The sequence below is a fragment of the Myzus persicae genome, unplaced genomic scaffold (genome assembly GCF_001856785.1).
Source record: "Myzus persicae strain clone G006 unplaced genomic scaffold, MPER_G0061.0, whole genome shotgun sequence".
NCBI lineage: Eukaryota > Metazoa > Arthropoda > Insecta > Hemiptera > Aphididae > Myzus > Myzus persicae.
Genome location: NW_019101570.1, coordinates 199,326 through 216,167, shown reverse-complemented (window position 1 = coordinate 216,167; position 16,842 = coordinate 199,326). Strand labels below are relative to the sequence as shown.

At 31.5% G+C, this 16,842-nt stretch overlaps 1 protein-coding gene across 1 annotated transcript; it reads left to right on the top strand.

Annotated features, from left to right (window-relative positions):
- LOC111029737 (proline and serine-rich protein 1-like) lies at nt 1-16,504 on the top strand. The gene is made up of 5 exons (XM_022308874.1): nt 1-150; nt 2,152-2,692; nt 4,313-4,865; nt 14,547-14,688; nt 14,881-16,504. The coding sequence occupies exons 1-5, from the start codon at nt 136-138 to the stop codon at nt 16,297-16,299; spliced, it is 2,670 nt and encodes an 889-aa protein (XP_022164566.1). The 5' UTR covers nt 1-135; the 3' UTR covers nt 16,300-16,504.
- Nucleotides 16,505-16,842: the final 338 nt, after the last annotated feature.

Genomic DNA, 16,842 nt, shown 5'->3' with positions numbered 1-16,842 from the left:
TGTGGACCACACAAGTCCGACCGACCAGTGCGAGGTATACCAGAAGCACACGACATTGCGATAACCGTATCCCCGTATAACCACGGTGGTTTAGTATTCATATACATAGACACTCAAAGGGAAAACGGCGAGAACATGCAGCAGTTCTGGGTAAGTACGCGTCTTCAGCTTTACCGATATATTGCTAGTATTATAATATCATGTCTGTAAGCTCGGGATCTTAACAAATTATCAATTCACAAATGTGCAGCAAACAATTACCAGATAGGTACGCACAAAAAAAATATCAAACATGCATTAAACAAACATTTGAAATGTTTATTTTATACTTATACAAAATATTTATAATACCTATGATATATTTTTATGTAATTACATCCCTTTGTATAACAATATGTCAATGACGTCAGAATCTTTAATAAAAACGAATTAATAAGTCAATGGGACCCGGTGAAATGTGTTATACAAAAGAATGTGAAGATTTTCACTGGTAAAAGCACACAATATTTGAAAAATATATTTTATAATATTGTTTCAATATAAGAATTTCAGCTTTTGATTTAAATTTTAAGATTATTTGTTTTTTAATTCTTCAAAATAATTTTTAAAAAAGCACTAAAAATTAGGAAACTAAAAAATAGGTAAATATTGTGTTTTTATTTATTTTTTTTTTGGCTTAAGATATTCAAGATTTCGAAATTAAGAAATTTGGATTCAGGTTACTTGATACCCGATAAGATTTTTGTTTGACTATTATTTAACTAACTGTCAAAAAAAGATGTTCAAATGATAGAACCTAGACGTTGGTATATAGGTATTATTATTACAAACCATCAATAAAACCGTTATAGCTGCTACCTGTTACTACACTTTAATGCTAATAAGTAATAAGTAAAAACACATTAAATGCCTGTAGATTGGTTTTAGTTTTAGGTACTGAGCAGAGCTTTGAATGTAGGTATTAATTTTTTTTGATAGAAAACATCCTTCGATTTTTACATTTAGTATCTTTTCTGGTGCCGAAGTTAATCTAGTTGGTGCATTCGAGAGGTCAAAATTGAAAATTCTAAAATGTTTTTTAAAAATACACAAACATTTTGGAACACGGGAATTTTCAAGTAAAATTGGTTTTGGACAAAATTGATTTTACTTTTCGCCTTTCAGTGTAACTCAAAAACGAATAACAGTAAAAAAAAAAAATACTATAAACTTGAAATTTTATCAGAATGTCTATTTTGTTATTTTCTTCACATTTTAAAATTTTTTTAAATATTGTGATTCTTTCTAAGCCATTTATAAGCATAACAAAATTAAGAATTTTATTGGTTTTTAAAATTAATATCGATAAAATACTTTTTGCTAGGTTGAAATATTTAAAAATTGAATACAAGATTATTCATAACTTATTCTTATAGTGTAATTTAAGAAAAAGTTGATTACAATAATTTGTTATACTTGTCTAAAGTTAATGACAAAATTCGTCAAAATATATAAAAATGAAAATTATGCTGTGCTGTTGGTAGTTAGAGTTCATAAACATTTTTATTTTCATATCTAACATTTTAAAATTGAATAAACGATTTCTCATCGAACGATTTTCTTATTTTGTTTTAATTCAAAAAGAAATAACCACATATACTAAAAATGTACACCAAATATTTATATTATCCTTTTCCATACATATGGTATAATTTTAAATATACTTTCACTGTTTTTGAGCTATTTATAGACATTTTTTTCATTCGGTCGAAGAGCTTGACATTTTTATACACGGTTTTCAAAAGTTATTATAATAATTAATAGCAGTTGAAAAATATAAAATATACATAGAATCGTTTTTAGTAGCAGGTATACTTACAATAATTTTATATAAATTTAACACAATTATTTCATTTATACGAATTATAGTGACTCCCCTCTGGACTTCTGTTTATCGAATTTCGTAATAGCCTTCAGCATTAACTTTAATAATTCAATTTTATTAAATAGTTTTGAATATACACGCAGGTGCTGCAGGGGTCAACTGTTAGTATTTTATATTGTGGAGCATTAGAACAGTTGTATAACTATGAATAGTATTAATATTTTATCATATTGCATGAATTCGTGAAAAATGTTGTGATGGATTGTTTGTGTTGATTACTGTCGCAGATGTCGATGTTGTTGTTGGCGAGCGTATGCGCGGCCTTGGTCTGCGCCGACACCGTGAAGGCCGCCGCCGACGAGAAGCCCGCGGAAAAGAAGCAGGGCAAACGAGGCCTCTGGGGCTTGGGCTATGGGTATGGTGGCCACAGTGAGTGGGACGGTCTGTCCAACTACGGTCTTCTTGGTGCCGACCACAGCTATGGACACATCAGCTCTGTGCACGTCACCAAAGAGGTGCCAGTCATCGTCGACCGACCGATCATCGTTCCGGTCGAGAAACACGTGCCGTACCCAGTAGCCGTAGAGAAACCGGTGCCGTACCCCGTGCACATCGAGAAGCACGTCCCGGTGCCCGTCGACCGCCCAGTGCCATACCCGGTCAAGGTGCCGGTCAAGATCCCTGTGGCTCACCATGTGCCCTACCCAGTTTACGTGCAACAACACTTGCCGGTCTACGTCAAAGAACACCACGGGCATGGATACGGTACCTACGACTTCGGTCATGACCATGGTTTCGGTTACAGCAGCAGCTATGCGATCCACCATTGATAGCGCTTTTATACGCTGCATTATATTAATATTATAATTTATATCTTATATCATAAGCTTGCCCGCCCACGACGCCCTGTCGTCGTGTATCAGTAACCGTTTGTAATTAATTACCTTTTATACCAATTTGAATATGTACCTATAGTTTATATTTTATAATATAATACATCTTATGTTATAATTTTAATATTATGTTATTTTGTATAAACATCAAGATTGACTTCAGAGAGATTGATTTTTATTTGTAAGGGTTGAATAAAGTTCTCAGATGAAAGAAAATTATTGTAGATTTAAAAATTTTCTATAAGGCATTACTGTAATAGCTTTGGGTGCTGTCTGATGCTATCAGATTGTGTTCACTAAATAATTTGCAAATTCTCGTGACCTTGATGCATTTTGTCGACATTTTAACTTCAAATGCTTATGTACCTCTTTAATCTTGTCAAACTTACAAGGAACCTTGTATTAAATTTTCAAATCTTCAATTTAAGATCTAAATATACAATTTTTTATTTATATTTATAGAAAAAAAATTGAAAATTGAAAATGTCTATAAACAGCTCAAAATATTTTTAATTATACTGAGTATAGAGAATGATATTTACTATAGACATTTGCCGAACATTTCATGTAATTTTGGTTGTTCGTTTTTGTATTATATGGAAATCGTTCAATGACAAAGAGTGATAACTGATAATATCCAATGTCGTAAACATTTGAACTTTAAACACACGTAAACATTTAATTTGAATTTCCCGTTAACTTTTTATTTATGTAAAGGTGAGAAAACTTATGAATTTATGATCAATCATTCTAGCACCCCCGAGTTAATATGTAGCACCCCTTGTTTTTTATATCTAACTTTTTTATTTTATTGAAATATCATAAATTTTATGTTTAAATCATCGAAAATGTCCTAAAAAATGTATAATTATTTGGTCGTAAGTCATATGATATAATTCATTGTAATTCATTCCATATTCGGATATTCCTATAATTGTTGGACGATTAACGATAATGTATTCATTGCGGAGAAATATACTGTTTACGATCTATTTTTAGCCAATATGTAGTAGGTCGCATCAAAAAGCACTCCATAGTATTTTATACTATACCTACATATTATAAATTATCATTCAATTACAATGACATTTTCGAAAATACTATATAGGTTATACTATTCCGCTGGAGTAGGTACCTAATCAGTTTACACAAAAATATAAAAGGTTTTAAACTGTGCATGGAATAATTTTAGTTTATTGCATTATATAATATTAAAATATATTAACGTCTTGAAGACCTGGAATTTAACGCGCTCGCTTGCTAACTTGTTTAATTCCTTAGGACAATTTTTTAAATTTTTAAATTAATATTTAAATTAATAATCAATAATCAATAAGTTAATATTTCTATCCGACGTAAAAAAACAACAAAGGGACACGATAAAACGTGTGCCACAAAGCTATGGGACACGATAAGTGTTTGATATAAATTGTATACTTTCTAATCGTCATAACCTATCTGCTTGTCGCACTGAGCACATGTAATAATTTGGTATATTATTTACTGTCTGTATAACTTACTTTACTTTCGTAATTTACCCTTGTACCACAATTAGTCGTATCATCATGTCTGAAAATAGCTTTGAATCCCTTGAGATTAATGTGCAGTCCGAGAGTGATGCGCCAAATGTTCGCGGATCTGTTGTCGAACTCTTCGAAACTACGGGCGTATCGTCGTGGTCTCGCTGGTCCACGCAAGGCAGATGGTACTCCTGCCGGCGACGCGCCACTGGTCGAGATGCCTTCCGCGACCGACTTGATGCTGCTGACGTTCGAGGATCTCAGGAGAAATCGTCCAACTCTGACAAAGCACGGTCTGCCGGGTTCGCCGATGCAGCGAGATGTAGGATATTATTCCATGCCCAAATTGGTAGTGCTGGAGACTGGTTCCGAGGAGTCGAGTGTGTCAGCGAACCACGCACTGTCCTCCGACACTACGAATCCTGCAGTTGAACCGCTGGCGGACCGCACCCCAATCGAACTGGCGAGTCACACGAGTCCAACGTCCGGCTATTACGTAGGAGTTATGGCGCCTGCAGCCCTCGAAAAAGGTCCAGCGTCGTCTGCTTCGCCAGAGGTTCGACCGGCGCCGGAACCTCGCGATGTCGCGTATACGAGGCCCCGTCGTCGAGCGATTTCAATGCCGAATATGGCTGTGCTGCAGTTCGGTACTGTAGAGTCCCACAAGCGGATCGATGAATGCGGTCGAGTTCATAGATGGCTCACCGAAATTGGCTGTCGACGAGACGACAAATTTCAAGGATCCGGAAACCGGCGACGGTTGACAGCGATGGTGCAGCAAATGATCAGACGATAGCCAGCGCGGTAATACCTAGACGACGCCGTTCGTTTTGGTGCCGTACTAAGAGGTTCGTCAGCCTAATGTTTTTCTGTGGCTGTATGCCCTGCCACGGTTAAAGGTTGTATCATTAATCGTGATACAGCCCAATGCAGCCCATAATATTGTATAGCTATAATTGGGTGTATCAAATTTCATTTTCATTTAAAATCCATAAATACAATTTAATGTAACCCATTATGTACTTATTTATAAACCAAATCTTGACCTAACATAATTATAAAAATAAATAAATATAATACATTTTTAATGTATTCCTGACAGAGATATATGAATTATTTAAAATAAGTAAAATTAATCGTGGATTATCAATTAAAAAACAGGTTCCTCTAATGAGACTAAATTACCACCAAATGTTTTAAACAGGGCTTGCATTTGAAAAATAAATTTTGTTTTACGTTATTTACAATCAAAACGTTATTCAACTTTTGTGTTTATCGTTATTCAGAATTAAAACGTTATACAATTTTTGCGTTTATCGTTATTCATAATTAAAACGTTATACAATTTTTGCGTTTATCGTTATTTAAAATTTAAAAGTATACGACTATGAACTTTTTTTGGGGACATAATTTCCCTATTCTGAGTTTTAAGTAGGTATTGTTTAATTTTATTTATTTAATTAAATGGGTTAAACTAATATAAAGAAAACGTATGCACGTTAAAACTATAAGTATATTAGTATAAAATATAAATATTAAACATTTGACAACAATTAGACAAACACTGACGAGTGAATAAATCTGAGCAAACTGAACACCGAACACAATAGTTGAATAACTTGAGTGGTATAAATTTCGACCGTAGTACAGATAGTACAGTACAATATTATCAGAGCATCACTATTATTAGCTATTGGTAATTAAATTATTCTATTAATAACTTCTTATTAAGTTTTAAAATAATATCTAATACGGGATCTCCCGGATAGGCCGGATACGGAATAAAATTAATTCTTGGATTGAATAAATAATTGAATACTACTAAGTATTATTAAATAATTGGGAATTAATTATTTCGTTTAATGGAATACAATATAATATACTGTTTTGCGTTATGTTTTGTTTAATGATACATCATATATTTTGTTAAACGTTACGTTTTGTTTTGTGTTATTTATTTATTTACGTTTACCGTTTTCCGTTATAATTACGTTTACAAATTTCAATCGTTTTTTATCAAGTATAACGTTATTATAACGTTTGCAAGCCCTGGTTTTAAATATAAAGAACATAAATTATAATTTTAGTCAATTAACTAGCCCCATCGGAAACTCGCTGTCGTGAAACTCGGGGACATGTGCAATTCGGTGATGGTGACGACAATGTCGTTGAAATGACTTATAAAAGTTTAGGTCTAAGGTTGTATGTTTTAAATGCTGCACCTGAATATTTTCAAAACAACAATTTATAAATTTCTGATCCATAGAGTGACTAAAAGTAACTTTTGGAAGAATTTTACTACCAGAAAAGAATCTATATGCAAAAAAAAATTCATTGTAAAACTAACAGATCAAATCCTCTGCTTTACCCCTTTCTTCAATGTATCTACGTATAAAGATACAGGCACACCGATATAGGTGCTTAGATACATGCTGTTTCCCTTATGATGGTAAGTCTTTTACTTCCGTTTCATCCGCTCCGATCAATAATTATAAAGGAAATGAGTAGAATATAGAAGGAGCCGTCAACCAGAATAAAAGGACTACCTACCGTTGTATATTTTATTTTCGAGATTTGTTAATTATATATTTTTAAGTGAATATTAAATATTTTATGTATAATTATAACTTATAAGCATAAGGCGACGAAAGTAAGTATAATTATAAATGGCAATCTATGAGGTCATCCAGATTATACTTTCGGTTGACACACTTGACATTCGAGTATTTAACATACAAAATTCGTAACGATAAAAATCAATTTCACTGGTATCCAACATTGTTTGTAGAAAAAGGTCTTCATTTGACTTAATACAACTACATTATAAGCACCTACACCTATACAAATTGATTAAAATTGTACCACCTCTTTTTTTTAGGTCTATAAATTAAAATTAAAATTAATATAAATAATGATTTATTCAAAATGTAAAATCTTAAAATATAAATATGCATATATAATATAAATATACATGTATAATATAATATAATATAATATACATATTTATATTTATATAAAAATTAATGAGTAGGTAGATTAAAAAAAATTACTTATGTGCAAAAATATTGAATAATAAATACCAATCATTGACCATTCTACTTGCACCTATTAATATAATTTAATATTAAATAGCACATAATTATATGGTTTATTCAAAATGTCTATAACTGAAAAACATACATAATATAATATTATTAGATAAACGCACCAAGTAAAATCAATAAAAAAATGCCACCATCGGGTTCAATAATAAGTGTAAATATTAATTGCATAAACTAAAATGCCTAAAATAAAGCTAGGTTAGTTGGTAGTAGGTACCTATGTAAAAAATTCAAAATGAAATGTAATATATTCAATTTTTTGGTATGTAAGTCCGTAGCTTGATTTCACTTGTTATGATTTTTAAATAAAATTAATCAGTATTCAAAACGACTAACAGCAGATTAATATGAAGAAGAATATTAGCCTTCACTTTTCATATTTACCTTTAAAGTCAAGAATAATATAAGTTGTAATACACTTCAAGCCATTATAATTTATTATCTTAAAATAAAATAAATTGTGAAGGTCATAACTATTTTCTATTTTAATTCAACGAATTTTTTTATTAAATCTCGTTAACAGTTACGCTTTCACTAAACACGCACACTTCAAAACGATAATGCCTCCTGTGGCTACGTTTAAAAAGTCGTCTGCGGCGCGTTGTGGCGCGATGTTCGGCTTCAATCACAAATGTGCTCTGACTGCCAGCGTCAGCCAGCTATAGTTAGCCATAGTAAACTATATAGTTCTTAGCCAAATCCTCGCCACAAATTCACGTGTTCCAAACCAACCGTACCCTCCAAACAGTTGAAAAAATTACTAAAAAAACCAAGCAATATGTTGTCGATAGTTGATTGATGAAAAAAAAGACATCTGAATCATCAAATTTATTAATTAATGACTTTTACCTATAATATACTATACTATTACCTATACCATAATCGGTAACTTAATACGATGAGAAAATTATAAAAGGATGTACTAATGGTTTATTTTGTTTTTTATTGGTTGATATACAAAAGACATGTGTCAAAAATATCGAATAAACTAATTTATTACCCAAATCGTTTACACAATGTATGTCCGTGTATAGTTGCTTTAAATTGTTTAATATTTAAGAGGTTAATACAAATTTGTAAAAAAAATACACTACATTATTGATATACTGGGCGATTTACCAAGACGCTACTCGTATTTTAAATTCTTCCTTAGAATTTTAATAATTTATCAATTCAAATTCTGACTTTTGAAATTTGTAATTATACAAACATTTAAAATGGTTTTTTGAAACCATTTAACGTGTGTCTCAATTAAGATTTCACATTTTTACTGATTATTATTAATCACAATGACTTTTTTTGAAAATATTGATGTCTCTATCTACATTTAATTCGAACGAGTAGTTTCTAAGGATTTAATATATCAATGATAATGGAAAGAAAATATGGGTTCTATAGTGATTTGAATATTTTATAATAAATTAGTAAATATGGTTTAAGTATAATAAATACTACATCTAAGATTAAATCTTTTTTATATTTGTGTGAGCCCATTTTTTGTATAAAAATTTAAATAACTCAGAAACTACTAGTTCGAATTTTGTTTTAGACTTTTACTAATACCAACATTTTCAAAAGAAAATATTTACTTAAAATTGTATAGTTTCCAATGATGCTTCTTATAAGAAAAAATGAAGTTATCACCACCGGGCTCTCCTTATAAGTGGTATAAAAATCTAAATGATTGAAATTATGGCAATTTAACAAACTTACAAATTTCAAAAATTAGAATTGTAATAAGTTTATTACTAAAGGGAAAATGTATAACACACACACCTAGATTTAGTTTCTCGTCTCTCAAAAGATGGGCACACAGAAATATATTAAACAATTATTTAGCTTATATTATAAGTTAATATATATTTTTATAGGATTTAAATTAGATGAAATCAATTACCAAGAAAAACAGTATTGCATTTAGGTAGGTAAGTAACATGGCTGGCACAGCGGAAGCATTGCACTTATCTAATATCTAACAAGCTTTGAAAATAGTATGTTTAAAATAGTAATAAGTAATAAATTCCATCAATGTTATTGAACATTTTAATTTAATTTACTTTAACGGTTTTCATAATTTGAGACAATTTAACTACAAAAAATTATTTTTACTTGTTTTTAATTAGGTATTATTTTTTTTTTAACTAGAAACCAATACCTTCTTTGAAATCAATAACAAATACGAATAATGTCAACTTTCAAAATAAAACCGTGAATCATTTAAGACAGAAAAATGTGGAGTGTCCCAGCAGTCTCATGTTTGGAGATGAACTGGGAGATAAAGTTAAAGTGGTTTTTAAAATTTCTACAAAACGAATCAATATAATATTACATAATTTGTTATAATACAATGCTAAAAATAAGTAAAATCTAGTATCATATGTAATATATTCTTGGGAATCCTTGAGATTGCATAATGGGGAAACAACTTCGCCGATATCCTTGCCGAATAGGAGCGAATAAGACGACAACCTGCACCGCAAACTAGTATGATGGTTAATACTAAAATATAATACCCATTAGCTACCACCAAATACCGTTGATTATAATTACTAACATATAAATACTTATAAATTTTAATAAATTAATAATTATAAATCTAATACCCAATAGTTATTACGAAAACAACAGTTATATAGTTATATAGACGCTAGTATAGTGTTTAATGATGACTGATGATCACATTAGGATTAGGCAATAGGTAGGGACCTATAAAATAGAATAATATAATGTGGACTATCAGCGATATATTTTAAGTTATAATAGGTATGTGTAATGTGTAAAACATGGACCACCAAAAAAATTGCTTGCACGAATGAATACCATATTTATATTATTCATAAGACTCGCCACTCGCGATTATCAGAATATAATGTACTTACCTATTTTATATTAACTGCTTTATCACATAACGTGAAATCGAAATACTATTATATGCCATTCTTGATGCTGTCGGTGTGAATGAAACAACTTAAAAAGAGATACGACTGGTGAATGCCGCATGGGTTATAGCATGTGACGGAGTTTAAAAAAAATGTAAACTCAAAGATAAATATTTTTACTTGGAAACGGAGTTCTGATAGTTTTTGTTAGTATACCTAACAATTTGAATATTAAACAACATTAATATGAAATATGAATAAATAATGCAAAAAATATTCTATATTCTATAAATACGTTGAGTACCTATCTAGATATTTTTAAGAGATGAGATAATGCATATACGTTTTGGATATACGTTACCTAACCTAACCATATTATAGGAACTCATACACACAACTACGACCCCTACCAATTTCTCTGTATTATATCTTTCTATAAATAAAAATCATCATATTTAGAATAAGACTGCAGACACAAGAATATATATAACAAATTGCACCTTACAATGTATTTATTTAGGTAGGTATAAGATAATTTAGGTATACCTAGGCAAAAACAGTTCCAAGTTTCTGAAACACCATATACCTGTACCGTTGGGGTTTAACTAGGTACTTCTGATTAAAAAAAAAATATTGATGTACCCACGACCTTGTTACAAAATGAAAACATATTTTGTTACTAACTCTATTTAACTTGGTTTTATACTGGGTAAAAGGTAGTATACTATGGACTAAGTATGTATGTAAATAGATTTATAAGTTTTAGGTGTCCTATAAATTTAGGAATAGTAAAAATTAAGCTGCAAGAGCATGCCCGTGGGACTTTAAGCATTCAATTAAAATATACTATACTATGCACTTTATAGTTTATATACCTACAATCTATATCCATCGAACATGGCAACTGTAACATTCAAGTATTGAAAGAAAAGTAAAAACAATCGCATTATATCTAGGTACCTAGTACCTACCTACCGTTAAATTAAATTATTTTATTTAAGATACAACTTTAAATGTCTATAAATAGCTCTAAAATAGACGAAATATTATGAACATTTGATCATGTATCGAAAATGATAAAATAAGACTTTGGTAAGACTTTCAAATATTTAAAACATTAGTCTGTTAATTATTGCAATAAAACAATATCATTTTTTTTCAAAAACCGGTTTTGCGTGAAAAGTCTCATATTATTTAATTTATTTTGTTTTTCCCAATCATTAAGAAAAGTACTTACTGACAACGTTTTACTTTCGAACCCCCTTAATACCAATTAAATAAAATTTGCTATTAAAAATCACATTCAAAGTTATAAGCCTAAACATTTTAACTGCTCCAAAAGGTGATAAAAATACACACAAATAATAAAATCAATACATTCATCAGTCAATAGTTTATTTGTTACAATAAATATATTTTTTTGTTTGCATAGTCAATTGATATATATATATACACACATATTATATATATATTTAGGTATATAGTATAGTTTGTATGTATAGGCTACTATATAATATTAGAGTAGGTAGGCTTACCTCGTAATGTATCAATTTGAAAAAATATAAAACTAAGAAAATATTCGATAAAAATATAAAGTAGGTATATTATATTTACTGAATATTATTTTGTTATTGAATTTCGAGTAGGTATAAAACGAAAAGGAATAGGTGACTGAGGAAGTCAAAATGTTTAAGTAAAAATAAATTTTAAGTCTTTCCCAGTGTAGCTTGTTGAAGTTTCAGCTTTTAAAGTAAGTATACCTACCACCTAGTACCTACCTACCTACAACCTATCTACATTAAATTAATAATTAAGTAAAATATAATGCATTTCACCAATATTTAAATCACTGATTCTAGTTGAATGATACATTGTTACTGCGTCCTATAGAAATCATATATTGTGATAACTGATAACTATTAAGTAAAAGTAACATTGTTAATATTACATTTTTAAGCTGTTGAAATTGTGTTAATTTTACTTACATATTTGTAAAAAACTGTCTATGTATATCACGCGTTGACATATCACGTCGTATGAGTTTATACGAGTCCACTCTCTAGTTTTTATATAATATGTTTATGTCTAAGTCAACATACCGGAAACACAAATTACAAAATATATGATTCTTTTGCCGTATGTACCTATACTTGTATTTTTCCGACCGGAATCACTAGAACTTGATTGTTTCGACTATAGAGATAAAACGCTAGAAATCGTCGACTATTATACGATATATCTGTGTAATAAAACAACAATATATAGGAACTAATAAGTAATAACAACAATATGGATTCAAATAGTTGAATTAGGGGAACTATGACGATATCAATATTTTTATATAGGTTAAAACTTAAAATATAGGTATACAATGATTATATTTTAAAACCGTATAACAATAAATTACCAGTCAATTTATTTGGCTTAGATACCTATACTTAAAATTAAGTATGATTTTGGTATGCATTATTGACATTATTGTATTATAATCCTACTATAAAATATACATTTATATAATTTTTCTATTATAAGATTCCTATATAATAAATAATAATTAATAAAACATTAAAATGTAGGTATACATTAGATTAAATTTGGACTTGTATTTAGATTCTTACAAGTTGTATAAATACGTTTTGTGTGATAATATTTTATTTTAAGCAGGGTAGCTCATGTACAATTTGTAGGGTACATAATACGTTTTTACATAGTTACAGCTATATTCAATGAGGTATATGAGAGGATTAGGTGACTAACATCACACATTTTTATTTGATTTTCGTGTTTACAAATATATAAAATTAAAATAATATTTATGTATCTATTATTTATATTTTTAACTTTGGGGTTCAATATTTAAAAGATTCAAATTAGAAATAGACACATTAAAGTTGGAATGTTTTATTTTACAGAACTTTCAGTTTGGTTTTTTTTACTTCAACATAAATTAATTTAAAGATATACTGTAGATAAATCTTTGAGCTATATACAATTACATTACCTATATCACATATATACATATAGCATTGATTAAACATACTCCGTACGTAAAATTAATAAAAAAAGTATTATTATTGGTAATACAAATTACAGTTTTTGAATTATTTATATACTTACCTATGTATAATTTAAATATTTATTAAATATGTGTATTATAATAAATCTGTAATAATTTTATTAAATGACTTAAAATATGTTAGTCAACTTCATAAGTATTCTAAAGAACATTCTGCAATGATTTAATTTAAGTTTACATATGAACAAACCTATTTGTTATTGTAAATGTATAAAAAAAAAAAATAGGTTAATTGAAAATATGATAGATTTAAGTGCACTTTAGTTTAATAATTACTGTTTATATATAACCAATATAGGTTCCAAAATATTTTAATTTTCTTATTTACTATGTACAGAGTGATTCCTTTAAATCCAGACACTCATTTATAGAAAAGTATTAACGTTTTTGGAAATATAACTTTTAGATACCTAGGTTAGTTAGTACAAAACATCATATTTTTTACTATTGTTATTGCAGTTATAATTTTTTAAGTTTTCACTTTAACAGCATACATTATTAATTTTATATTCCAAAGCAAAAAAATTGGTCTGAGAATTTCAATATAGATACCTGGTTTATATAAAAATAAAATTTTTAATTAATAATAAATTGAAATGGAGTAAAAAAATATTTCCAAAAATGTAAATAAGTACGTCAGAAAGGAAACGAGTATTTAACTTTAAATTTCATAAGAATCACCTATATAATCGAATTTAGTATTAATAAAAATTAAACTAAAATCTTTGTATTAGGGATTCAGGCAATTCTTTCGAATTTAGCTATCTCTATAATAGTCATTAATTATTAACTAATTCGCATGGTATTGTATCAATTTTAACAAACGTATATTTTGCTCAGCGTATAACATTAAAACGTCCGAACATACTAATTTTATATACACGTAGGAGATATAACATAAGTGAATTTCCGATTTACTAGGTTTGAAAAAAAATAAATGTGAAATTGTTGCCAAACTCGTCGGACAGATATGAAGGTGGGTACTGAATACGTATGCATTATACCTACGAATATCTCTCCATTGAAACAAATCGGTTACACAATTTCGGATACAGCCGGGTGACATCTTCGAAATGCGATGGCTATAATCGCGAAAACTGGTCCTGTTCTAAACTGACCACCCCACCATGACGTAATTGTAATGTGTGTGTATACATTATTCCTGTCGCGGAGAAAGTGTCATTTGGCGATTACGGCCGATTAACTGAGTCAGAGGGGAGTGTGAAGCAAAAGAAAAAACAATACCGGTATCTCAGCAGGATTATAAAAACCCCAGAGAGCCAGTGTTTGGCATCAGTTGTATCAGTGGAAATCATACCGATACCATCATAACCATCATCATGAAATTCTTCAAGGTAAGTCGTGCACTGAGCAAAATAACTTAGTAAAACAGAAACGTTTTTATTAGATTTACAATTCCAATTATTCCGCCGTTGATAGTTTAATATATTTTTTGTTTTTGATACATCGATTCGTAATTCGTTTGGTTTTTGAGAATCATTATTCATTGCTATCAACTAATTTTTTTTTAATATTTTTTTTCTTAGGCTTGTGTTGTCGGTTTGGCTTTAATAGCTCACTGTGTCGCCGCTGAGGATGCAAAGACCGATAACAAACAGACCAACAAGAGAAGCGTAGGCCTTTCAGGATCGTCGTACGGACTCTCCGGCTTGTCCGGATACTCCGGATCGTCATCATACGGATACGGCTCCGGTCTGCCTTCATACTCACCAGGCATCGGTCTCGCCGCCCCAATCAGTCACGGATACTCTGCCCCCATCAGTCACGCATACGCCGCTCCATCTAGTTACGGATACGCCGCCCCAGCTAGCCTCGGATACTCTTCCTTCGCTGGTCACGGTTACTCTGCCCCGATTGGTCTCGGGTACGGTTCCTCCGCTGGACTAGGATACGCTTCCTCAGCTGGACTCGGATACGCTTCCTCAGCTGGACTCGGATACTCCGCCCCGATTGGTCTTGGTTACGCCGCCTCTTCCGGTTATGGAATAGCTGCCCCGTCTTACGGTTACGGTATCTCAGCTGCTTCCGCTGTGCCGACTAGAGTCAGCACTTCCAACCAAATTGTGTCCGTGTCCGTACCACAGCCATACGCCGTTCCAGTAACCCGTCACGTGCCCGTATCGGTAGCACAACCCGTGCCAGTGTCCGTACCCAGAGCAGTCCCGGTCAGCGTACCTCACCCAGTGCCCGTCACTGTCAACAGACCATACCCAGTCGATGTTCCAAGGGCTGTCCCAGTCAGCGTGCCCCACCCAGTTCCAGTCTCCGTTAGCAGACCAGTGCCATACCCAGTTCCACAGCCATACCCAGTAGAAGTCCAACAAGCTGTCCCATACTCCGTCCCGACCCCAGTCATCGCTCCAGCTCCGGTCTCATACGCCGTCTCTGCTCCAGCCCCAGCCATCAGCTACGCCTCCGCACCAGCTTACGCTTCAGAATCTTACGCCGCACCAGCAGCTAACATCGCCTTGAGCGCACCAGCTTACGCACCATCTTACAGCGCTGCCGCCCCATCTTACTCATCTGGTTCGTACAGCGCCGCCGTCCCATCTTACTCATCTGGTTCGTACAGTGCCGCCGCACCGTCTTACTCTTCAGCATCGTACAGTGCCGCCGCACCGTCTTACTCTTCAGCATCATACAGTGCCGCCGCACCGTCTTACTCTTCCGCATCTTACAGCGCCGCCGCACCATCATACTCTTCCGCATCTTACAGCGCACCCGCTCCATCATACTCTTCCGCATCTTACAGCGCACCAGCTCCATCATACTCTTCCGCATCTTACAGCGCACCTGCTCCATCATACTCATTGGCTTCTGCGGGTTCGTCCGACTACTCCAGTGTCCAGTCCGGTAGCGAATACAGCTCGTCGTCCGGCATCAGTTCCTCATATGGATCACCGTCGTCAAGCTATTCAGGCAGCAGCGAGTACAAGAAGTATTAAATGGACCACTATCTTCGATTTGTGCCATGGCGCACGGAACTGTATTAGTTAGATGTTCTTAATAATTTAATACTCTGTTTTACATATTATAATATATGTATACTACTTGTTAATGTTTTGTACTCTCACAACTTTTCATATTTGTTATGTTAGTTTGAATTCATCGTGTCGTTTTTTAAATAAAAAATAATTATTATGACTGAAATTTACTTCAATATTATGAATTTTCAATACCTATCTACCCATTATCATGCTGCGATAGTAAAATATAAATGCTGATAACATTAAATACCTATATTATCTAAATACATAGGTATAAATAATATATTACCTAATTAAATAATAAGAAGGTTTAAAGGTAGAAATATTTCATTTTCCTATTGCACCAGTGTCATAAAACAATATTTTAATTGTTAAAAATGCAAAATTGGTGTTTATTTTGATGAGAATGAAATTATTAGTAACAAAATTGAGAATTTGTTGAAAGATTTTCCTCTCATCACAATATAGCATGAATACCTATAAGTATTATGATTATAAGTA

What these genes read in the sequence shown, in the direction of transcription:
- LOC111029737 (XM_022308874.1), top strand. An exon ending in CAGCTATGCGATCCACCATT is followed by an intron (nt 2,693 to 4,312) that starts GATAGCGCTTTT and finishes TACCACAATTAG; the next exon opens with TCGTATCATCATGTCTGAAA. An exon ending in TCATCATGAAATTCTTCAAG is followed by an intron (nt 14,689 to 14,880) that starts GTAAGTCGTGCA and finishes TTTTTTTCTTAG; the next exon opens with GCTTGTGTTGTCGGTTTGGC.